Consider the following 21,773-nt stretch of genomic DNA (forward strand, 5'->3'; position numbering starts at 1 on the left):
TAGTTAAGGAATTTTATATTTTAACTTAACTAATTTTAGTTAAATTAGATTATGGCTAGGTTATAATAATTAGGTTATGCCACTTTAATAAATAATTTAAAAGATATTATCTAGGTAGTACTCTAATATTTTAATATTAATTTTTTTTTTAAGTTTTATTTTTAAGTTTTTTTTTAAATTTTTTTTATTAATTAATTTTATTTATATAGTAAAAATTTTAATCTATAGTTTTAATAATATATTTTCTTATAAATTTTCTTAAGTTTTAGATAACTGCGTTGCTAAGTTTTTAATATTTTAAAAATTTATTAATAGTATAAAACTTAATCTCCGTATATTAATTATTTTAAAATTATTAAAAAAAAATAATTTAAACTATAAAGATTTTTTTAAAATTAATAATTAATAGTCATAAAAAATATAATTCTAGAAAAATTAAATATATTTTAATTACTAGGAAACTTATATATAAATTAAAATAGAATAAATTATTTAAAGATTGGAATTCTTTATATAATTATCTAATTTTATATAATACGTTAGGCCGCTATTAAGCTATTAATACCTCGCTAACAGTAGGGTCAGTAGTTACCTAAGGCAACTGGAAAGGGTCGTTACCTAAGTAGACTGGCATTTGGCTAGGTTAGGTTAATTGTAATGGTTAAAAAATATACGACTAGGTTAAAGTATTATAAGCCTACTATTATATATAGAGATATATCTTATAAATAGTAATTATAATTAGGGTTTAGAGTATAGAATATAAAACCCTATATTACTTAATACGGTTAGCTTACTTTATAATACTTAACAGTTAAAAAATACTAGAAAAAAAGCTCTGGATATAGTAATTTTATAATTACCTTATATAGCTAGGGTAACTTAGAGCTAATCCTAAATTATATTTTAAGGCTTTATATATTTTATTAATTTTCAATTAAAAAACAGTATATTATATAGTTCTAGAGCTTTAAATACCATTATCTAAAGCTTGGTATTTAACCTAGACGGTTAAGAATAGCCACTCTATACCTAAGGCAACCACTGTTACAATAGCTAAAAAATCTACTTTCTAAGTTAATCAATTACTAGATGGAATCCCCTAGCTAATAATATATTTAATTTATAAAATCGGCTATATCTATAATATAATTAAACTTTTATATACAACACTTTAAATATCTTAAAATAATCTTTATAAATATGCTGATTTTGTATTGAAAATTCTTTTTTTTTAATATAATTCCAATGTACTATATAATTCTGCCTTAATAAATAAGATTAAAAGGCCTTTTAAAAATAGATAAATATTAAGTATTATATTTACACTGTATTTTTGGCCGATTGAGTTTAGCGTGAGGTCCAAATAACAAGTCCCTATCTTCATTAGCCACATATCACGTGACTCACAACCCACTTTGTTAGATTACTTTTGCAACACGTCTCCGTATATTGCGCAACATTATAGAATAAGTTATACTCATCGACTATACTGTAGCTGCTTTATATAATGGCAATTATGTAGCTTAGTTCTAGACAGCTTCAATCTCAATTGAAAGAAGTATACAGAGTACAAATGCCACTAAACTGCACCCTTGGGCTGCCTCTTAACACTTGTGAAAGGATAGTAATAATATTGTGGGGCGGCAATAAGGCCTCGAACCTTTACCCCACAAGGAATCTGGATAGTTGGCAATCGCGAACCCCGCATCTGTACTAGTATTGAGCAACCATGAGGTCATGAGTCCCCGTCTCGGCTTAGCTTGCTCACTGCTCAGTGGACAACAACAAGTCAAGTACGTTATAGGCCACGTCGGGTTAGATAATCTTCCTTCTCCCATCACTTGACTGTTGGCATTTGCTGTGCTATCAATCCAAGACTTGATTGATATTTCAACTCTTCTTGTCTGATGAATGCGAATATCACTGAGATCTACCTACAGCCAGCAGCAACCAACTGTACAAGAGCCCACTGATCGCATACTATCACCCCCAACACTCGGGATTATTGGTGAATCCTGACCCCGTCACAATAGGCCATTAAGGTATGTACATAACCTCATGTTATTGAGATGGTTCTTCTAGGAAACCTTAGCGTGCATAAACTTGATGTGGTTGTATGCAGCAGTATCTGATACTCCCTTGGATGCTCTTTGTATTTTCAAACACTGTCCATGACACATTTTGTTGGATACCCCTCGAACCTGTATCGCGAGTGGGCCTGATTACTCACCAGGGTGGAGGGTTATTGTGTGAAGTCATCCTGTTATTGCTTTGCAGTCTACTCTTGACCCCGCTAATGCTCTCCTATATTACAGGTATCTCACCTTGTTCCGGTGAGTGTGTTGATATTTAAAACATAGGCAAACGTTTTTACAAGTGAGTTTGCCATATCCTCGCCTTCGAAGCTTGTACTGGACGTTCTAATATTATTTATTCTTAAACCTATCTATATCGCTGACCTGTATCCAGTGACGCGCTCCCATAAAGTAAATGATCGTGACTATTCCATACTTCATGATGGAATAGCTGTATCTCAAGAGCATCTTCCTCGCTACCTTGCAAAGTCTGGCCCCGTTGATGCTGATCCCCGAAAGACAAAAAAAGATGGCGGGGGGAAGAGGAACTGGTGAGGAATCTTTTTCAGCCCATCCCCGCTCTCCAGTTGAGTTTTAGTACTGCTCATCCGCAGTATCAGGAGCTGATCGCAGAGCACTAAACTGAATGACGCACTAACTGTATACTTAGGGGTCGGTCGGGCGACGAAGTCCACGACTATGATTACACATTCACAAACGCTCGGCGCCATTCGAATAGTAGCACTCAAGGAATAGCGGATTTTCAAACGAAGTTTGAGACGATTGAGCCAGAGCCTGTGTTCGAAGAAAGCTTCCACAGGGTGCAAGATGAGGCGAGTTCTGCGGATGGAAACAATGTGATTAATGTTGACAGAGCTACTAACCTCGGTAAGACACTGGTATAACAGGGTCATGAACTGTATCCCATATGTGTGTTGGGAATGCTGCAACTATTTTCACCAAATCCCTAGCAGTAGATTTTGTGCGGCAGAATTTAAACTCATTGCGAACAAGAGAAAATGCTATTCATAATTCAGAATGTCTTAACAAGTGATGGACGAGTAGATAATTAGCAGAAATACGAGGACCGTGATAACAAAATCTGCCTCTGTATTCGGTCAAATTACATATAATAGCTGCAAGTGCATAGGTAATCGCGCTGACATACCCGTCTAAGCTAGTTTAGCATTGTGCAACCGGGACCAATCAAAGGTTAAAGCCAATTTAACCGCGCTTTACTAGACCCCTCCCTTTGTTGTGGGGACCGCTCCTCCTGCTGGTTGTTGTGGTTGGATTCCTCCAAAGTAAAAGTCGGATGGATTGGGGTTGATGCGGACTCTTCTGCAGAGGCGCGAAGATTTTTGAACCAAAAGTCAAGCCTTCCTTTTCCCACATTTTGATGTAGCATTTCATTCTCCCTTTCAAGATCATGCATGATTCGTGTTCGTTGCTCTGGACGAAAGCGTGCCGAGAGAACTTCAGAGTCCGATCCGTTTAGAAAAACATCATGTGGAGAGCTTGGAATGTACAGAGATGCGTAGCTAGCGTCTTCATTGTATCCTGCTAGAGGTGTTAGTTCGTCCAGTGACCGTAAGTGACCCCAACGTGGGTACTTACTGTCTTTTAGACATAGACCCAGAGTACGGAAAAGGGCTGTGTCGTAAATGAAGGGCTCGCTTTCATTGTCCATGCTCTCGGCCGCCCGTCCTGTAGCCACCCAATTGTCTTTTATCATACACCGTCGCCACACCAGCTTCTGCATAGTAATAGGGTTGAGTGAACCTTGCTGAGCATAAGTTCCGAGACGGATGACACGCAAGGCCAGGTAGAACTCTTTCCCGGATAATTCTGATTGGCTATATTCCGATGCTTGGTCAGAATCCATTAACGTCAATATATCGACCAGTTGGTAAATGTCAATGATTTGCCTAGTGACAACTTTGGTGAGGGTTTCACTGAGTAGTTCATGCAGGGAAGGCCTATCCTCAGCAATCCCTTTTCCAAAGTGGTCAATTGCTAGGTCGACCTCGGCTCTTTGATCAATTGCACCCTGTAACGCGGGGGAAATACAGGCGTAAATGAGTTCTTGGACGGCATCTATTTCAGAGAGATCTTCTAAATGCCGTATGTCGTTGTGAAAACCAGAATGACTCGATATATTGGTCTCTTCCCATGTTGCTAGTTTGGCAAGCTTCGCTAGGGATAGTTCGACACGATGACTCCATAAATCAGATTCCACCCCTATTGCGAGTTTCTCCAGCGACTGAGCGGCGGCGCTGTAGTCAATTTCACCAATTACATCATTGATCCAGCCTAGCCTCGAATAGGCTGCATCCTTACGCAAGAATCGGGTGATAAAAGGTTGGAATTTCTTCATGGCGAAAAGTATTCCCGACTGACGCATCGATAATTGCCGTGAAAAAAATGCATTTGCCCATGATTCACCGAATTTCTCAAAGTAGAGGGATATTTTTTTGTTGAGTTGATCGGACTCACAGTTGATAGAATCTGATGCATCGTTTCGGGAATTTTGGGGGAGAATTTCGCCCTTTGTTTGATCTTGGAGCTCAATGATGAGCTCTACCAATGCACTCATGTCTCGAAACTTTTCCGCCAACGTAATTGCATCCTCCAATCTTCCAATACCGGCAAGTTTGAAGAGTCGCCACTTGCGTTGTTTAACATGGGCGTGCTCAGTAGCGATGCCCTCATCGACCAGTTTTGGGTCCTCTTGGGCAGAGAGCCACCGAACCCGCTCACAGTGCATTTGGCCTAGAACATAGAGTTGTCTGGCACCATTTCCCGCAATTTTTTTCACTGTTAGGCTTTCGGGGGCTTCGGTGACAGATGTTGCTTGTTGAATCCAAGCCCTGCAACTATCGAGTTCTAGATCCAACAAATGGCCTGTTTCAACGTAACTGAAATTCTGAGACGTCCAAAATTCCGGTAGGTCTTTGAAGCCGGTTACTAGTACGCCATCTTCGAGATATCCATCGCGAATACCGTACCGACTAGCGTGCTCATCGCGGTATCTGAATGCGGTCTCCAAGACCGCCAGAGAAAGCTCACTTGCTTCTAGTATTTGTTCTGACATCTTTCGTCCCTGTCTCGACGAATGCCCTTTCTTTGGCTTAATGGCATTGAAAATCCATGGAACAACATGCTCCATCTGGAATGTATCGTGGAGAAACCAGCTGCGGACGGGGTCAACCTCGCCGTCTTGCTTTTCGACTCGTGTTTTAAATTTGTCACTCATCGAATTGATAACATGAGCAAGAAACGTAGGTCCCTTGCCCTTCAATTTCCTAGAATTTTCTTCTATCTTCCACATAGCCCTCTGAGCCGCAAGTTTCTCCGCGCCCCACAATAACTCCCACCAGGTTTGTTGACTCAATGACTTATTTTGTTGCACCAAAAGGTATGCCAGGTCATCCAAAGCTTTTGCTCTCGATCGTAGATTCTGTTCTAAGGAGATTGCTGTCGCTGGGATGAACTTTGATGTAGACTGGAGCAACTCTCTGCAAATATCCAACGCGGCTTGCTCGATATCCGTGACAGAGAAGTCCAGGCTACTCTTATTGTTCAAATTCAGTGGATTTCCGAGCATGGTACCATAGAATATGGCTTGTTCGATCTTTTGCTTAGCAGTGATTCGAACACATTCAGCGGTGGAACACGAGTCATAGCGTGGTAAAGCTGTAATGCGGATGGTACCAAAATCACGGACCATTATTAGACATGCGGGGCACGAGTTCTCATTGTTTTTGTCTTCAAAGCCGCTGCCTAAAATTTCAAAGGCCTTTCCTGAGCGGAAACTGATAGAGTCCTGGAACACCCGCTGTTGTTGAGGTTGCGCGGACTGGTGCTCAGTTGAACTCAACGATAAGAGTACAACAGAGTAATCCATTAAAACAAATGCCATATCACCTGGCTTCGGGAGATATAATTTCGGTTTTGAATCAAGACCCGCCGAGACCCCATGCAAATCAATAGGGTGGGAAGACAGGATATGGACTTCCTCGGCTAGATTGACTTGCACAAGGGACATGCTTTGCGAACCCATCCCAGATTGAGTTACAATGAGTGAGAGATGCCAGGATGCTACCGACACGCTACCTGGTAGCTCACGAACATTGCACTCAGCTGGCATGAGTGAAAAGTCCAAGATCTTGATGTTGGAGTCGTCAGATCTGTTCGAATCTTCCGTACCAAGGTGACGACATAGGTCATCTATAATATCAAACTGTTTCTTCAATATACTCCCGTTATTCCAATGTGTATCCCAGATTTCAAAAAGACCGCCTGATGTAGCGATTATAATGTCTCGCTGTCCACGTTGATGAGATTCACCCGCTCTGACGGCAGCTAGATCTTTCCTTGAAAACCCTCCACCCAAGGCGTTTCTAATACCACCGAAAAACCCAATCTTACCAAGCCCGGACGTATTTCGCAAGAAATTGACAGTCACTGTCGGCTTTCCCTGTGGATCCCGAACGGTGATATGAGCAACCCTCCCTGACGATAATGTAACGATGATACCAGAAGGCTCGCCATTCACGAGATCTGTGATGTGTTCACCTGAGAGTAGATTAGGTATGCATCCCTGGAAGGTCTTCTGCTTCTGTCTGGCCAGGCCCAGTGATGCAGCACATGAGACAGTTTCCCAGTATGTGATATTCCCTGTGTCAGGAGCGACGATCATAAGGCCTGGAATCCCAGCTGTTACAGTAGATAGTAGGATTCCAAGAGGAAGTGGCCCATTTGGCTCCCTGTAGGATTCGGGTATGGAAATAGTAAACACATCGGCGGGTGGGGGCGAGGAAGTAGTAATTGAGTATGGCCATATGATTGCATGGGAGTGCGTCATGGCTAAGGCGTAGCCATTGCCTGCACCAAAGAAGCATTTATAAGATCCTGCGTGTTCGTGTTAACAATATGAATGGCGGGGAAATAAGTCAGACTTGCCTGATTGTAGTCCGCGGATCTGATCTGGCAGAGCCGGTAATTGCAAAACATTGTAAAAGTCAGTTTTAGACTATGTGTAATAGCATCAGCGACCCTGTTATTCTCAACATATGTAGGAGAGCCAGAGTATGATCAAGCACAACTTACGAGGACAATGGTCCCATCAGCTTCGCCTCGCCTCTCTAGCTTCTTTGGACCTCTAATTGGCATGCTCTCTTGAAAAGTAGCATTGTCTGCGGTGTCGAGGTCTTGGGAAGCAAGTGTAGTTGAACAACTTCCATGCGCGCGCAGCTCACTTTGGTCCTCTAAACAAATATCTGAACTACCATGGCGCAAACTGGACCGTTGTCTTTTGGCTTTTGGAGGGTTGACAGGTTCATCAGAGCTTGTACGTTGGCGTCGTCGAGGATTGCGCAAGGAGGATGCCGACGAGATCGCGGCTTTTGGCAAAAACATTGTCGGAGACTCAGGAAAACGTGAATATGGCCGCTGCAGAATCGTATTGTACCTAAGCCATTAGAGAACCGAGAAGTAGAGGAAGAGGAGAGGTATATTTTAGGTAAATAAAGTACAGTCTTTTGTATTGATTAGGTCGTATCATTAATGGAGATAATTTGTTAATTGATTATGTAGGCGGTCAGCGCTTTCCCGTCTCTGTATGGATTTAATCACGTGCTATACATTGCGATACTAGCTGTTGCTTAGATATTAGTCCTTGGTCAACATAATGGAGAGCTATTTATATGGGTCTATCCTATGCATCACGATGCTTACATATTATACTATTAGTGTTTCCATGAGACACCATAGGGTTACACTTCTCGACAGCTTTTAAGATGTTCTCTACCTCTAGCTTAAATTATACTTTGTACATAAAAAGTACCCTGCATCATGTATCATATCGCCCACTATTCCTCATCAGATGCCAAAGAAGATGGTATACTGTTTCTAACAAGACTACCTTACGCACAGCTCTTTTCTTTCCAGGTCTGGACCAGTCAGCCTCCTGCCACGGGTTGTCATTTTGGCTAACGGTTTGTTAGGTCATGGAGTACAGCGCGTTGGAATGGTGTCTTCATGGATCAATAACTTTCCAGACATCGCTGGGAGTTTCTTAGATGAAATGGATACTGTATTGGGGTTTCGACTTTCTCGTGTTATTGCCGAAGGACCGAATTCTGAACTGAATAAAACCGAGAATTCCCAACCTGCTATCATGGCGACGTCAATATTGATCCTTCGGATCTTAGAACAAAAATTTGGGTTTGATACGAGATCTCGTGTGGATGTCACCCTTGGCCATAGCCTGGGGGAGTTCTCCGCACTGGTTACTGGAGGCTATCTTGATTTCAGCGACGCTTTAAAGCTAGTCCGACGGCGAGCAGAGATCATGGCTCAATGCACTCGAAATGCCTCCACGGAATCTGGCGAGGATTACGGAATGGTGGCACTTGTCTGCGAACCTGATCATCTTGACGGTCTGCTTGCAACAATCCAGGAATTCCTGGGCCTTGCATCAACTGGTATGAAAGATGATTTAAATTACGGAACGCCGCCTATTGAGAAGGTGATGGTGGCAAATGTCAACTCTAAAAACCAAATAGTGTTGAGCGGAAGCATTGAAAGGATAAGAACTCTTCTCATTCAACTTCGCCAGTTTGGAGGTCACGATCCACGTGCAGTGAGAATAAACAGTGAAAGCCCGTTCCACAGTCCCATAATGATGCCTGCGGCAGAATATATGACGCGTGCTCTTGACAACATAAAACTCAACTTCCCAGCACATATTCCGTGTGTTTCAAATGTTTCTGGTCTTCCGTTCCGCTCAGAAGAGGAACTAAGGAGGCTGCTTTCACAACAGTGTGTTGAGACCGTGCGATGGTGGGACAGTATCAGGTATTTAGATCAAGAGAGGGGGGTAAAGCGTTGGATTGGCATTGGGCCCGGGAAAGTCGGCAGGAATTTAGTTGGAAAGGAGGTCGGTAAGGTAATGGCTAAAGGAGGTGGTGTTTGGGCAATCTCTGATACTCGCGAGCTTGAAGAAATTTTCAGGAGTCTCGAACAGACTGAATTCGAAGCTTCGTGTGATTAACCCGTCACAGGCACAGGTATGCTTAGGCTGGTGGATTCTATGTTGTCAATTGATTATTTTGATAGTACTTACACACGCAGCGACAGTACGGCAAGGCAAATAAATGCTTTTCAATTGTACCATAAACTAGCGGTTTTGGAAGTTCATCCGTGTCAATGCCACAAACATGATAATGACGACTTACCGCTTCTTGCCATTTCAATATTAACTTGGACTAGCTGAACCGGGCTAATAGAATTAACATTTTAGCATATAATCTGTCTCACTGACTATTATAGGTTATGCCCAACCTTGCTGTATTCTAGACCTGTAAATGATCATGAGCCACAGTTATTCCTTTGACATACCTAGAGAATCGGTCTCTACCATAGAGATCGCTTCAAAGTATAGTCGCATCTACTCCCCATGTTTCACCAATATGCTTGACCTCCGCAATGAATTTATGGTCTGTGATTTGCAAAGAATTCGACGCAGTGGCAGCAGTTTTGAATGTAGGGACATGGTCATCCGGAGAATAAAACGGGTTCTGAAAAAGCCGAATATAGGCTGTCTGCAAGGCTCTAAAAACCTGATAGTCCATCGTTAATTTGGACATTTACTAGTGCGTTGAAGTCAAGAAAAGAGTATTCGACATAGACTATCCGTGGCAGAACTTACCGATTTCAGGTCTGGATCTTTGGAACTAGTCCTCGGAGACCCTTTCTGTTTCTCGATGCTGCTTGGAACAGGTTGTCCGATCAAATCAACAATCACCAGTAATTTTACTCCAGTAGTTGTTAGCCAACCATATGCTGCTAGCTTTTCATCGACAGCGTGTAAGAGGCCTAGATCTTGATCGACTGAGGTTTGCTTCTGCCGAATCTCGAAGATATCAAGACAAGAGTTCAATAGAAACGAGAATTCAACAGTAGAATTCAAATAAGGAGGGAAAAGCGAGATATGCAAAGGATTGTCCTTCTAGAGCATTAGCATGCCATCTTAAACGAGCCATAGTTATCGTACAGCTTTTCCAATAATACCGATGCAAGCAATTTTCGGTCCTGACATTTTGAAGAAATATCTTTATCTAGAATGATCCACTGCGGTACAAATCGTGTTTCTTTCTGAAGGCATTCGACTTCAGGGAAACTTCACCTGGGTAGATTTGGCTCCTCGTCTGCAAAGGTGGTTGGAAAGTACTGTACATCGGCTGAATGAACTTGTTGCATACAACTCAATTTAGTACTACTAGTATGTAAGTGGGTAGGTCCGTGGTAGATAAGGAAGATTGAGTACAAGACGGTATTAAAATAGTCCAATTATGTAGCTTAGAATGTAACTTACCTACCTGGTAGACACTTACACCGATACCTCTTACGGTATTGTATGTGAAATAAGCCTTACTGCATTATTTTCTGGTAAATTTTCAGTATTGTAACTGTAAAGCAAAGGCTGGTGTACCACTAGTGCAGAACCCCAAGCCCGGAGCCGCAACGCTTGCCTTCTAGTATCATAATTACCACTAGCAAGCGACATTGAAGTCGTTGCAACATCTTTTGGCACTCAACCCAAGGATCTTCTGAAGGAGTCACATAATAAAGCCAGCTACAGCTGCCATGCTTCCTCTAACCGCGCGCGCCCTTCCGGGCGCCCTTCATGGTGAGCAATTCGCTGCTTGCGAGTCTTTTGAGCTTCGCTAACGTTGAGCAGCACGACCACGCTTGGTCTCATCGATTCCTCGAATCCAACTAGTTGCACGCTTGTCAACTACCCCCAACAAATCGGCCACAGCACTTGAGCAACAAGGACATTCCGGTCAACCACTGACGGCTTCTGGAAAGATACGGAAGGAGGTACCTCTGCCGAGCCAGGAGAAGAAAGAGGGTGCGATGCAATATGTGCTGTTTGTGTCCCTGAGGATTTGAAAATGATATACGTGTCTAACGTTGTACTTAGGACTACCTTGGACCAAGTTGCCAACTGGGCACGTCAAAGCTCTCTTTGGCCTATGACTTTTGGTCTCGCTTGCTGCGCTGTTGAGATGATGCATCTGTCTACTCCGAGATATGATCAAGATCGCCTAGGAATTATCTTTCGAGCCTCTCCTCGCCAGTCAGATGTCATGATCGTCGCTGGGACGTTAACGAACAAGATGGCACCCGCTCTTAGGCAGGTTTATGATCAGATGCCCGACCCACGTTGGGTCGTTAGCATGGGCAGCTGCGCAAATGGTGGTGGCTACTATCATTACAGCTACTCCGTTGTTCGTGGTTGCGATAGAATCGTGCCCGTTGATGTTTATGTTCCTGGATGTTCGTTTACCCCCCTGACTATGCATTCTCCTTGATGATTTTCTTTAAATGTTTGCTGACTGCCAACCTGAAGGCCCACCGACCTCCGAGGCATTGATGTACGGAATCTTCCAACTCCAGAAGAAGATGAGGCACACCAGAATCACGCGCATGTGGTACCGCCGCTAAGTCTTTGGTAATATGTTCTATCGTCCTATTCGAGCTCAAGGGCCCAATTAAGGTAGATGTACAATTAAAATCATTTTCTATGTTAGTCAATAAGGCAGGCTAGTTGCTATTTATATCTGCAGAGTATTACTTTGTTCGTTAGAACTCTTTTACTGCTTCTGTCACACTACTGTATGTTGTTAAGGCATCCCGTTCATTATATACACGAGTGGATCAACATGTCTTATATTTGAACAGCTGAGGGCCAGTTAAAGCTGAGAAGAGATCGTCTTGTATTGAGAGATGTCCCCTCAGGCAAGCGCCCCTGCCTGGCTACCCATTGACAACAACACCTCCATTGGGATGCAAAGATTGTCCCGAGATATAGCTGCTATCTTGGCTTGCTAGAAAGACGAAACAAGTAGCCACTTCACTGGGTTGTCCCGGACGGCCCATCGGCACACTGCTGAATTGATCCATTGCCGAACTAGTCATAGTTGATGGGATCAGAGGCGTCCAAACTAGATAGCGGTTAGTTCTCGTGTAATTGCTAGACGAGGATGAGCTTACTCGGGCCAGGACAAACACAATTCACCCGTATACCTCTCCCAACCTGCTGATTAGACAAGCCCCTGGTGAATGCAACGATTGCACCCTTGGTTGCTGTGTAGTCAAGGAGGTCAGGTCGACCGATGTATGCGTTGATAGACCCACAGTTTATTATAGTTGAGCCACTTCCCATATGCGGAAGCGCATACTTGGAAAGGTAGAAAAATGGATGGATGTTGGTATCAAATGTACGCTCCCACTGATCTCTATTAGTTGTAGATTAGTTTTGATGGCTTTAACATTGACTGTCGGGTAGCGAAGTAACCGTGTTATGATGTAGCCACAGGTAGTTTTCCACTTACTCTTCAAGGTCACTAATGTCCCCAACCATATTCTGGAATCCCGCGTTGTTCACCAAGATGTCTATGCCACCCATACATTGCACAGCAGTATCAACCACTTTCCGACAATTTTCCTTCTTGCGGACATCCACAGCTAAGCAGTGACAGTCATTTCCTGTGTCCTGAACCCTTCTTTTTGTCTCTTGTGCGTCTATCTCCTCTTCTGGTAAGTAGATAATCAAGCTGGATGCTCCTTCCATTGCAAACAAAATAGCAACGGCGCGGCCAATTCCAGAGTCACCACCTGTAATGATGGCTCTTTTCCCAGCAAGCTTTCCTGCTGCCTTATATGTCTCATAACTTCCTTCCACGGTCGGTATGTGTGTTGATACCGGTTTGGGGTCCTCCAGTTCTTCCTGTAGCCCAGGCTTCTCCTGATGTTGAACAGGGATTTGATGGCCTGGGATAACCGATGAGTGACCTAGTTCGATAGACTCCGCGGGGTACAGGCTTACCTGGTTGAAACTGGGATTCAGTGCCACGAGCGGCTCTTTCTGTGTATTCTTGCATGATTTAGGCTGCAACTTGACCTTAAGGTACTGGTTGGGTAGGATGAGAAGGCACAGTAGGAGATATTTCTAATTGAGAAGGTTGGAATTACCTGGATATATAACTGAGGGTTACCATGCATTATATATCCTCGAAACTACTATATCGTCATGCTAATAAGTGCGTCAGAGTGACGTCTCCTCAACGTACATGACAAGTCTGGAGAGCCCTCTCTTCTCACTCGATTGCTTAGTCTACTTCACAGAGTTGCATTTCTTTCGATTTTCATTTTCATTGCAGATCTATGATTGTGGTGGTTGAGGGTTTGAAGGAGCCTGATCTCGGTGCATTTGAGAGTGGTGTCCGAACCAAGCTAAAACTACCCCACTACCAGGTATATTTATACTGCAGTTCAAGTAGAGGCTTCCTCGTACTCTGTATGGAATATTTCCTTTCGGCATCCTCGACTGCAATCTATCATGCTTAAAGTCAAGCACTGGTCCAATTGCTGCCTATTGTTTGTATAATATCAGTCTTCAGTAGTGTTACTCCGAGCAAAGACAGTGTACGAAGTGAACCAACACTATGGATGGCGATTCATTTTTACCCCATTATCATATTATTCCGCCCTCGACTTGACAATATCAATTATATGGAGCATTGGGTGACTAGTACTGTCGGTATGATGTCCAGAACACTGTAATAGTATCTAGTGATTTCTAGCTCGGGATTGGTATTTATTGTACTGTACATACACCATCACGAACATGCCCTGGAATGTGTGTACGTACTTCCATACTACGAAAGTTGTATCAAGAAAGACACTTCTTTTGGACTCGGCCACCCCTTCTGAAAACTTCATACCTTTATTGCCTATTAGAAAGCGTTGGCCGATGATATGATTAAGATTAAATCTAGTCTAAAAGGGTAGTAGTTTAACAAAATACTTATCACCAACGTCTATGAAGATGTATATCAACGGTCACTAGTCTGCAGTCTAACATTGTATATATGGCCAATGGTAAATTAGTAGTATGTTATTAAACTAAGATCATATAACTGTAGATCTACTGGAATAAGGACGTATAGTATACTACTCTACCTTGAGCTCGCGACGACCTATCTATGCCGCGGCCCTAAATTTAGTATATATAGTTAGTTACTCTATCTGCTTTATAAAGCCCCAGAAGGAGGTTGAGGTAGGGCGCGGTGTAGAGACTAAGGTGCCGATACTATGTATGTTGTACGAGATAAACAGGGTATATACAGTGGGATATCAAAAGTTTGAAACCAATCGCTTGGCCGCCCTATATACCGCCATATTTCAATCTACCAAATTCAGTGCATTGAGCCTACATACTCCGCTAATATCTATCTACATATTAATTATAGCTTCTAGAGAGGAGATAGATATCAGCTATTAAATTTTGACAGCCGGTATAGTAAGTATTAAGACCTAGGGATAGAGTTTACAAGGTTCCTGCCCTGTACAATAGGACAATTAGAAAGGGGTTAAAGTGGGCAATAAATGGACAGTTTCAAACTTTTGACATCCCACTGTAGAGCATTTACCCTAAAGGTTGTCCTAATCGGTCATACTGTCCACCTCGTGTGTTCCTGAAGCGACCTGTGGACCAGAAACTCGGTATTATCTAGGGATAACGAATATTGCAACATTGCCACTAGTATATAAAGGCACGAGTGCAAATATGTCTACTCTGCATACTTAGATTATACTAGTATTGCACACGCATGGACTAGTAAACCACTCATGTCAGGTGTCCAGAGAGCGTATGAGTTTATTCGAATGTGGTAGGCGGTCAGTTTAATATTTTTCTTTTTCTTTTTTTTTTTCTTCGTTATCCCTCATGCTTCCGGCGGTTAAATTGCATTTGATCAAGATTGGATGGATTTACATTTTTTTTTAACGAGAATCAAATCGGTTTCTTCTCTTTCTACATTGAATACACACTCCCCATATCCGCTCAAACACCTACAGACACCTACATATTCTTTTGGTCTCACGGCACTTCGGACCGTCACGGTGCCATGGCTGGTTTTGCAACGGATCCTGCCCTCAACGCAGCATTATCTGCTCCCTGGGCGTTTCTCTGTCCCACATCAGAACTAAACGACACCCTAGTAGGATCGGCAAAATATTTCCTGGACCCTCTTGCTCTTTCGATTAGTGACGCCCAGTCGGTTCGCCAACGACAAAATAGGAAACGCAAAAGAGGCGAGGAAGACCTAGACAAAAACACGGATGTATTGCAATTGAAGCAGTTATTCGTGGAGGGGTTCGGCTCTGATCAAATCTGGGAACAAGCACTTAGAATCCTTGACTCAGCCGGACAGGAAGTCCAACGTGATTGTACGTTAACTATTCGACATGCTGACCACTCCACATCGGAGGAACAATTCACATCTTTCGAGGGCTCGGATTTTGCGGATGAAAGTTCCGAAGACAGCGAGCTGGGCAGTCATATAGACGGTACCAGGAATACGTTAGATGTCGATGAGGAAGTCAGTATGGCGTCGGATCTCGACCAAAGCGACACGGTACATGATGCACTGGACGCCCGAAGCATTGACGAGATTCTGGACGAGAAAAATAACTTCAGTGAAACTGGCAGTGATGGAGAACAACCCGACACGTACAAAGAAGACCCTTTTGGGTTGAATGATGGATTTTTCTCAATTGATGACTTCAACAAACAATCAGAACTATGGGAAAGCCAAGACACTCGGGGTGGCCCAGATAATGAATCTGAGAGTGACGAAGAAGTTGACTGGCATGCTGATCCCCTCACCACTGTTCCTAGTGGCGCTCCTTCGAAGAAAACGCCATCATCAAATGAGACCAACAAGGGTGTGGATGATGATGACGCAAGCGATGAGGAAGGGCCAATATTCAACAATGTCAATCTTTATGATGAGCTAAACTCAGATTCAGATGATGCAGATCCTGGTACTGTACATGGGGCGGATTGGGTCAATACTAGTGATATCAAATATTCCGACTTTTTTGCGCCGCCACCCCGAAAGTCTACAACCAAAAGGTCACGTCCTCTCCCAAAAACCCAGCCAGTTGCTGCAATCAACAGTAACGATATAGATCGTGCAATGGCCGATGTACGACGCGATCTCTTCGAGGATGATGCTTCAATTGAGAACAGTGATGTAGATGATGGTGAACTAGGTGAACCTGAAACCCAGAAATCCACACACGAGAAACAACGTGCACGAATCGCCGATGAGATTCGTCGCCTGGAAGCTGCCAGCGTTGCAAAGAAAGAATGGATGCTTGCTGGTGAAGCTAGAGCTGCTGAGAGACCCGTAAATTCGCTTATTGAGGAAGATCTTGAAGTGGAAAGAATTGGAAAGCCCGTACCTGTGGTCACTGCGGAGGTCTCTGAAGATATCGAAGGCCTCGTCAAGCGCCGGATCCTGGCCAGGGAGTTCGATGAAGTTATCCGCCGCCGTCCTGGTATCACTGATGGCCAGATTGCGAGAAAGAGCCACTTCGAGCTTGAGGATTCTAAAGCTCAACAGAGCCTTGCAGAGCTCTATGAGACTGATCATCTCCGAGCTACTGATCCTAACTATGTGGATCCTAAGAATCAGAAGCTTATGCGCGAACACGCTGAGATCAGTACTCTATGGAAAGAAATAAGTTCTCAATTGGATACCCTCTCAAACTGGCACTATAAGCCCCAAACCCCACACGCACACATCAACGTCGTTACTGATGTGGCAGCTATCATGATGGAGGATGCGCAACCAACAGCTGGAGGTGCTGTTGGCAGTGCAGCAACTCTTGCCCCCCAGGAGATCTATACACCCGGGGCTGATGGCAAAGCTTCCGGGGAAGTCGTTTTGAGGAACGGATTATCAATCTCCAGAGAAGAAATGACCCGTGAGGAGAAGTCAAGATTAAGGCGACAACACAAGAAGCAAAAGAAATCTACCACCGGCCTTAAAACCCGACAGCCAGGAAAGGCAGCTGAGAAGCAACAAATTGTGTCTGATTTGAAAAAGGGTGGTGTTAAGTTGATTGGAAAGCAAGGAGAAGTCACAGATATCCATGGCCAAAAACCAACTGGAACAGGTCCCAGGAGTGGTGCTGATGCACTAAAGCTGTAATTGATTTTTATCTCATATAATCTTATGTACAGTATAGGTAACCGAGGATTGGTCTTGATTTATTCGAGTTCCCGATTTTATCGATCTATTGCCCACGTACATATCTACTCTCACTTAAACGCCTTTCTTGTTCCCTTCAATTAACTCTTTCTTCATCCTTTTAGACAGGCGTGCCCGATTTCAAACGTATTGAATAGAGAAAAATGTTTTCTCGCTTGTAAGTCTCCGCCATCGGGTCATCGCAAACCTCGACGATGTCGAATAGCTTCTTCGCCAATTTCATAAAACGGAGATCTGCTCGTCTACGTCTCTTGAAGCAGAAATAACAAATAGATTCCGGACCCAGGAGGTTTTTGAGAGTAGATATCAGCAAAGCAAAGGCCGGCTCAAAATAGACACAATCCGCAGCAAGTACGATAGCGGGGTGTGTCGGAATACAATCCGGAAGGGAATCCCCCCAGTTTAGCACCGTGGCAGCAACGCGAGAGGAAAGGTTGTTCAGCTTGATGTTGGCCTCCATTAATGGGAGCATTGGTGCTTGGTCCGTGATGTATACTGATGACGACCCCATGTCGCAACCGCGTGCAACAGCAAGTCCCACGAGACCTCCGCCAGCTCCCAACTCGACTCTAACAATGCAAGTCAGTACTATAAACCCTTCGTTTTTATTGAAACTTAGATGCTGGACGAACATTGCCTTATTGTTAAAGTCAGATCGATGCTGATGTAACAAATATCTTGCTAAGACCATGCCTGCCGGCCATAGCTGGCCTCCGCATCCTTCCTTAAGATCTTCCTTGAGTATTAGGGGTTCTTTCAGTAGGCCGTCAAATGATATTTCGGCGTAGCTAACTCTTTTGAGATCTCTTGCTGGCACAAGCGACTCGCTAACATCGAAAGAATCACTGAGCCCTGATTGTTGGTCGGGAGAATTGGAACTTTCCATCATGCTCAACATAGAAAAATCACAATCAAAGAGCTAGTAACAAGGACTGCACTCACACAGGAGCCGTACTGTTTTGATTTTGGTCTCTCAAACGAAGAATGTCGTTTCCAATGGGCAGTACAGAAAGAAAGGCTCAAGGGAGAAAAACATAAATGAGCGGGTAGCCAAAAAAGAGAATATTTGTTGCTATGCAAATTGAAGGAATACAGCTTGATTACGGGGTAGTGGGTTAGGGCAGGAAAGCACCAATTAGACTGAACATAAAACCTACATAGTATCAATACTCATTGTTGCTCTGTAATAGCATGATCCCAAATGTTGAGGTATAAATATTTGAAACAAATGGAAAGTAAGGATAAATTAAATGTGTGTATGTGTATATATAAGAGTATTGTACCGTTGTCTGGCCACCTAGAATAAAATTACTGTGTCTATTAAATAATACAGCTAGTGTGTGGAGTACTTTTGGAAAGATATAATGATACCGCCTTGGCATGATTGTTGGTAGTTTAAAACCTGGAATGAATAGTTATTAGTAAGGTCCTGTACTCTCAAACTACGCAGTAATTAACTAGGTAGTTAATTATGTAGTAATTATAACTTAGTTTTAGTAGCAAGCATCATGGATACATAGTAATTCGATTCTTTAGTGCTAGCGGTAATGGTCTTGCATAAACCAAGGTTCTATGTAGTAGTGGTCAGACCAAGGATAAATAATGCTTAATAATCAGTAACAGGTTTCTTCAAAATGTACTGTATGAAAGAAATCTCTTCCCTGTCAGTCTAGGCCTACTAGTCTTGTTATGTAACCTGAATAGTTGGAGGAGGTGTTCTAATCAGTTCAATGTCCAAGCAAAGACCAGGGGCTGCTATTAAAGTACATACAAAAAGTATCTATCCTATTATTCAGATTCATAGTCAAAGGAATATCCAGCAACAGAATCCGCATATTAGTACATATGTCTTGTTCTATAATGGCCCAAGCTCAGATCATTTGGAAAGTGTTCTAGAATTAAAGCTTCTCTCATCCGTCAGCTGACGTCATGGTGCTTCACCCCCACATTAACACATACTTGTAGTATTACTATACTTAACTAGTACTACTACATACCACAGTACTACTAGTAGCAGTTCCTCCTGCGTAGGTACCCGCTGATCCGGCAACGCCGGATGATTGGCTCGCCAAACTATTAGCCATTGAATCCAAGTTCTTCCTATGTCCTTGGATCATGACGACGTCACCTAACACCTTGTATTTCCCTAGCACTAGGTGACGGCAACAACATGTGACCTGTTTCCTGAGCTTTAGAAAAGGGCCGTCCTGTTCCACTAGCCATCCTTCTCGAGAAAGCACCCATATTTGCTTGAATTCCACTATAAGCTCAGATCGTCCCCAGCAATATTCAGAACTTTTGTTTGATTTCGACTGTAGGCTAGGCTTTCAGCTTGCACTTTGACACTATGACGACTCTTCACTGTGAGTACTGACGACCATCTTCTCCTATTCTTCACTGCCGAGCGCTAACCAGTAATTACAAGATCTGCCACCTGTAAAGCCTTCTGCTATTGCTATGGGCACGTTCTTCACACACACCGCGTCCTTGGGCATACTGGCGCCAGTCTTCGGTGACACCTATCATCGCGCCCTGGCCGCCAACTCGAAAGAGGAATTCATCAAATCCAAGGAGGCTGCCGGGGCTGCCGCAGCCTGGGGCAGCTCGTTGATCGGAAGTGCCATGCAAACTTATGGGGTGGCTGCTCTGATTAACGCAACCGGGACGCTGAGCTATAAGGGCGCGGCGTACCTGGGAAGTCTGATTTTCATGGCTAGCTCTGCTCCAAGTGTATGTGTTATTGCATCCCTGATTGCTTATAGGACTGTTGTGCTAACATCAGATGATAGTTCATCAGCCAAATTTTCACCGAGAAGCGGCCTTTAGATACAGTTGCTGTAGGTGCAGTGAGCAGAGTGTTCGAGACAGTCGGGCTTAGTTTGTTCCTTACTTGGTGGGGCACACGTACGAATCCTTTTGATTAAGAGTTCTGCTATGCTTGAACATGACATTTACTTGAGAGGCCATCCAACGTTGTAGACACGGTTCATTAGTGTGCTCAATACATGTTCTGGTGTCATTCGTGGTGTTAAATGTAGTAATTTGGAAAAATAGGTACATGGATTCAGTAATTTATAACTATAAAGAATGACAAAAATATTGCAATAGGGGGTCCATAGCTTGAAGATACTAAGATATTCCAAAGACCAGGACAATGTTATTCTGAGGGGCCTGGTCTGGCTACTAAGTAGCCAATAATTATCTGTATCCCCTCCGCTATGAGCAGTTCCCCATCTTCTGATGTTAAGCAAATATGCATATGTCCAACGCCCATGAAAGAAAGAAACTAAAAGTCACAGAAGCGGGGACCACTAGTGTTGCTTACTCATGGAGTTTCGTATACAACTACTTTTCGTCCTGAGCACGTTTGGAAAGCAAAAAAAACTGAACAGTAATAAGAGAGTAGGGAGTGTGGAAGGCAAAAAGAATGCGATATATTCAATCTCTAACTTGGGTGGCTTCATCATATAAATGTGCGACAGGGATATCTTTTTTAAATGGTTAGTTTAGAACACGTTACGATGGAGGTCGACGTACACGTTGGGGTAACCATGGTCATGATCAAGCTGATACTTGGAGCCTGACGGGTTCAGATTGCAAGGCTTTGGCGGTAAACCATTGGCCTTCAAGACACCCTGAATGCCCTTCTTGTTTGTCTCAAAAAGGCCGGCCAGACCGCGTTCTTCGCCCTGCTGCTTGACAGAAATAAGTTGCTTCTCTCCTGCTTCACCAATCTGTAGGATATCATCCTTTGGTGCTGCCTGGCTGCCTACGGTGAGAAGACCGACAGCATCTGCTTGGCTCACGGTGCTAAGCTTAGGGTAGCTCCTCCGAACATCCCGCTTCCAATAGGGGTTGTCCGCAATATCACCAGCCGGAATGGTAACTGGGTCATCATAGGAAAGAGGAGGAAGAGCTCCAGGGGTCGGTAGACGATACTGGGCATTCAATGGAACACCTGTTGAGCGATTGGGATCAATCGAAAGAAGGCGGCGAAGACGCTCCCAAACGCCAGTGGACTGAAGTGTGTATTTCTGGTGGGAAGAGAGTTTAGATAACACCTAAGTCTGAAATGTATGTTAGAGTTCTTTACCTTGTGCACAGCGATGACATTCGATGCGGACTTCGCCGCTTTGAGAATCTCACGAGCCATAATGGGATGCACTCTGTGCTGTTGAATTAGCTTCATAAGCTTCTCAGAATTATTACTCAATGAGGTAGGGGGGAAATAGTGAATTTCTGTTTTATACCTTTCCCAAGACAAAAACAATATTTGAATGGATTGGGTCAATTGTCGTCTTGTGGTGTAATCAAGCTGCTAGGTTAGAAACGTCGCCGTGTACGGAACAACTATATTTCCGCTCCCTACGGCTGAGCCAATAGCGCGAGGGTTATTGATGAGTACAGATTGAATACTGTATATCTAAGTCCATTGAATAGCAACGGGGGCGATGGTTTTATCAAAGACTTAACCCAAAAAATAAAAATAAAATAAAAAATTTAAAATAAAATAAAACGATTATTGCAAGGGTAATTGACATCGTTACTTGAATTATTA

The 21,773-nt window shown here is 43.3% G+C and overlaps 11 protein-coding genes across 11 annotated transcripts; 6 read left to right on the forward strand and 5 right to left on the reverse strand.

The window, feature by feature from the left end:
- The first annotated feature begins 1,941 nt into the window (after nt 1–1,941).
- Nucleotides 1,942–3,126, forward strand: BDV37DRAFT_195242 (uncharacterized protein). Its single transcript, XM_032079746.1, has 4 exons — nt 1,942–2,053; nt 2,317–2,379; nt 2,473–2,629; nt 2,749–3,126. Coding segments are annotated over exons 2-4 (393 nt in total). The 5' UTR covers nt 1,942–2,053; nt 2,317–2,378; the 3' UTR covers nt 2,984–3,126.
- On the forward strand, nt 1,984–2,445 carry BDV37DRAFT_195180 (uncharacterized protein). Its single transcript, XM_032079745.1, has one exon. It carries the CDS (start codon nt 2,120–2,122, stop codon nt 2,354–2,356), a length of 237 nt encoding a protein of 78 aa, XP_031938141.1. The 5' UTR covers nt 1,984–2,119; the 3' UTR covers nt 2,357–2,445.
- On the reverse strand, nt 3,087–7,608 carry BDV37DRAFT_195261 (putative nuclear pore complex subunit Nup133). The gene is made up of 2 exons (XM_032079747.1): nt 7,191–7,608; nt 3,087–7,113 (listed from the first exon to the last, which is right to left on the reverse strand). The coding sequence occupies exon 2, from the start codon at nt 6,943–6,945 to the stop codon at nt 3,292–3,294; it is 3,654 nt and encodes a 1,217-aa protein (XP_031938142.1). The 5' UTR covers nt 6,946–7,113; nt 7,191–7,608; the 3' UTR covers nt 3,087–3,291.
- Nucleotides 7,116–9,135, forward strand: BDV37DRAFT_274085 (ACP S-malonyltransferase; the record flags this gene model as incomplete). Its single annotated transcript, XM_032085169.1, has 4 exons — nt 7,116–7,155; nt 7,271–7,274; nt 7,335–7,519; nt 8,042–9,135. 4 exons carry the CDS (start codon nt 7,116–7,118, stop codon nt 9,133–9,135), a joined length of 1,323 nt encoding a protein of 440 aa, XP_031938143.1.
- A 294-nt stretch (nt 9,136–9,429) lies between these two features.
- Nucleotides 9,430–10,334, reverse strand: BDV37DRAFT_195282 (uncharacterized protein). The gene is made up of 3 exons (XM_032079748.1): nt 10,138–10,334; nt 9,793–10,089; nt 9,430–9,703 (listed from the first exon to the last, which is right to left on the reverse strand). Exons 1-3 carry the CDS (start codon nt 10,180–10,182, stop codon nt 9,515–9,517), a joined length of 531 nt encoding a protein of 176 aa, XP_031938144.1. The 5' UTR covers nt 10,183–10,334; the 3' UTR covers nt 9,430–9,514.
- A 303-nt stretch (nt 10,335–10,637) lies between these two features.
- Nucleotides 10,638–11,859, forward strand: BDV37DRAFT_195308 (NuoB/complex I 20 kDa subunit family protein). The gene is made up of 4 exons (XM_032079750.1): nt 10,638–10,773; nt 10,825–11,017; nt 11,071–11,426; nt 11,500–11,859. The coding sequence occupies exons 1-4, from the start codon at nt 10,731–10,733 to the stop codon at nt 11,592–11,594; spliced, it is 687 nt and encodes a 228-aa protein (XP_031938145.1). The 5' UTR covers nt 10,638–10,730; the 3' UTR covers nt 11,595–11,859.
- Nucleotides 11,684–13,033, reverse strand: BDV37DRAFT_296601 (oxidoreductase, short-chain dehydrogenase/reductase family; the record flags this gene model as incomplete). The annotated part of the gene is made up of 4 exons (XM_032090152.1): nt 11,684–12,094; nt 12,144–12,388; nt 12,485–12,923; nt 12,979–13,033. 4 exons carry the CDS (start codon nt 13,031–13,033, stop codon nt 11,907–11,909), a joined length of 927 nt encoding a protein of 308 aa, XP_031938146.1. The 3' UTR covers nt 11,684–11,906.
- A 1,856-nt stretch (nt 13,034–14,889) lies between these two features.
- Nucleotides 14,890–17,235, forward strand: BDV37DRAFT_195336 (rRNA-processing protein MPP10). The gene has a single exon (XM_032079751.1). The coding sequence runs from the start codon at nt 15,062–15,064 to the stop codon at nt 17,153–17,155; it is 2,094 nt and encodes a 697-aa protein (XP_031938147.1). The 5' UTR covers nt 14,890–15,061; the 3' UTR covers nt 17,156–17,235.
- Nucleotides 17,236–17,315: 80 nt separating this feature from the next.
- On the reverse strand, nt 17,316–18,104 carry BDV37DRAFT_274090 (putative methyltransferase-domain-containing protein; the record flags this gene model as incomplete). The annotated part of the gene is made up of 2 exons (XM_032085170.1): nt 17,316–17,784; nt 17,848–18,104. The coding sequence occupies 2 exons, from the start codon at nt 18,102–18,104 to the stop codon at nt 17,316–17,318; spliced, it is 726 nt and encodes a 241-aa protein (XP_031938148.1).
- A 1,458-nt stretch (nt 18,105–19,562) lies between these two features.
- On the forward strand, nt 19,563–20,139 carry BDV37DRAFT_286198 (DUF1761 domain-containing protein; the record flags this gene model as incomplete). Its single annotated transcript, XM_032087877.1, has 3 exons — nt 19,563–19,578; nt 19,641–19,945; nt 20,005–20,139. The coding sequence occupies 3 exons, from the start codon at nt 19,563–19,565 to the stop codon at nt 20,137–20,139; spliced, it is 456 nt and encodes a 151-aa protein (XP_031938149.1).
- Nucleotides 20,140–20,476: 337 nt separating this feature from the next.
- Nucleotides 20,477–21,491, reverse strand: BDV37DRAFT_195363 (putative NADH-ubiquinone oxidoreductase 21 kDa subunit). The gene is made up of 4 exons (XM_032079752.1): nt 21,466–21,491; nt 21,309–21,381; nt 20,753–21,249; nt 20,477–20,703 (listed from the first exon to the last, which is right to left on the reverse strand). The coding sequence occupies exons 2-4, from the start codon at nt 21,366–21,368 to the stop codon at nt 20,679–20,681; spliced, it is 582 nt and encodes a 193-aa protein (XP_031938150.1). The 5' UTR covers nt 21,369–21,381; nt 21,466–21,491; the 3' UTR covers nt 20,477–20,678.
- Between the last annotated feature and the right edge of the window lie 282 nt (nt 21,492–21,773).

The sequence above is a fragment of the Aspergillus pseudonomiae genome (genome assembly GCF_009193645.1).
Source record: "Aspergillus pseudonomiae strain CBS 119388 unplaced genomic scaffold BDV37scaffold_72, whole genome shotgun sequence".
Classification (NCBI taxonomy): Eukaryota; Fungi; Ascomycota; class Eurotiomycetes; order Eurotiales; family Aspergillaceae; genus Aspergillus; species Aspergillus pseudonomiae.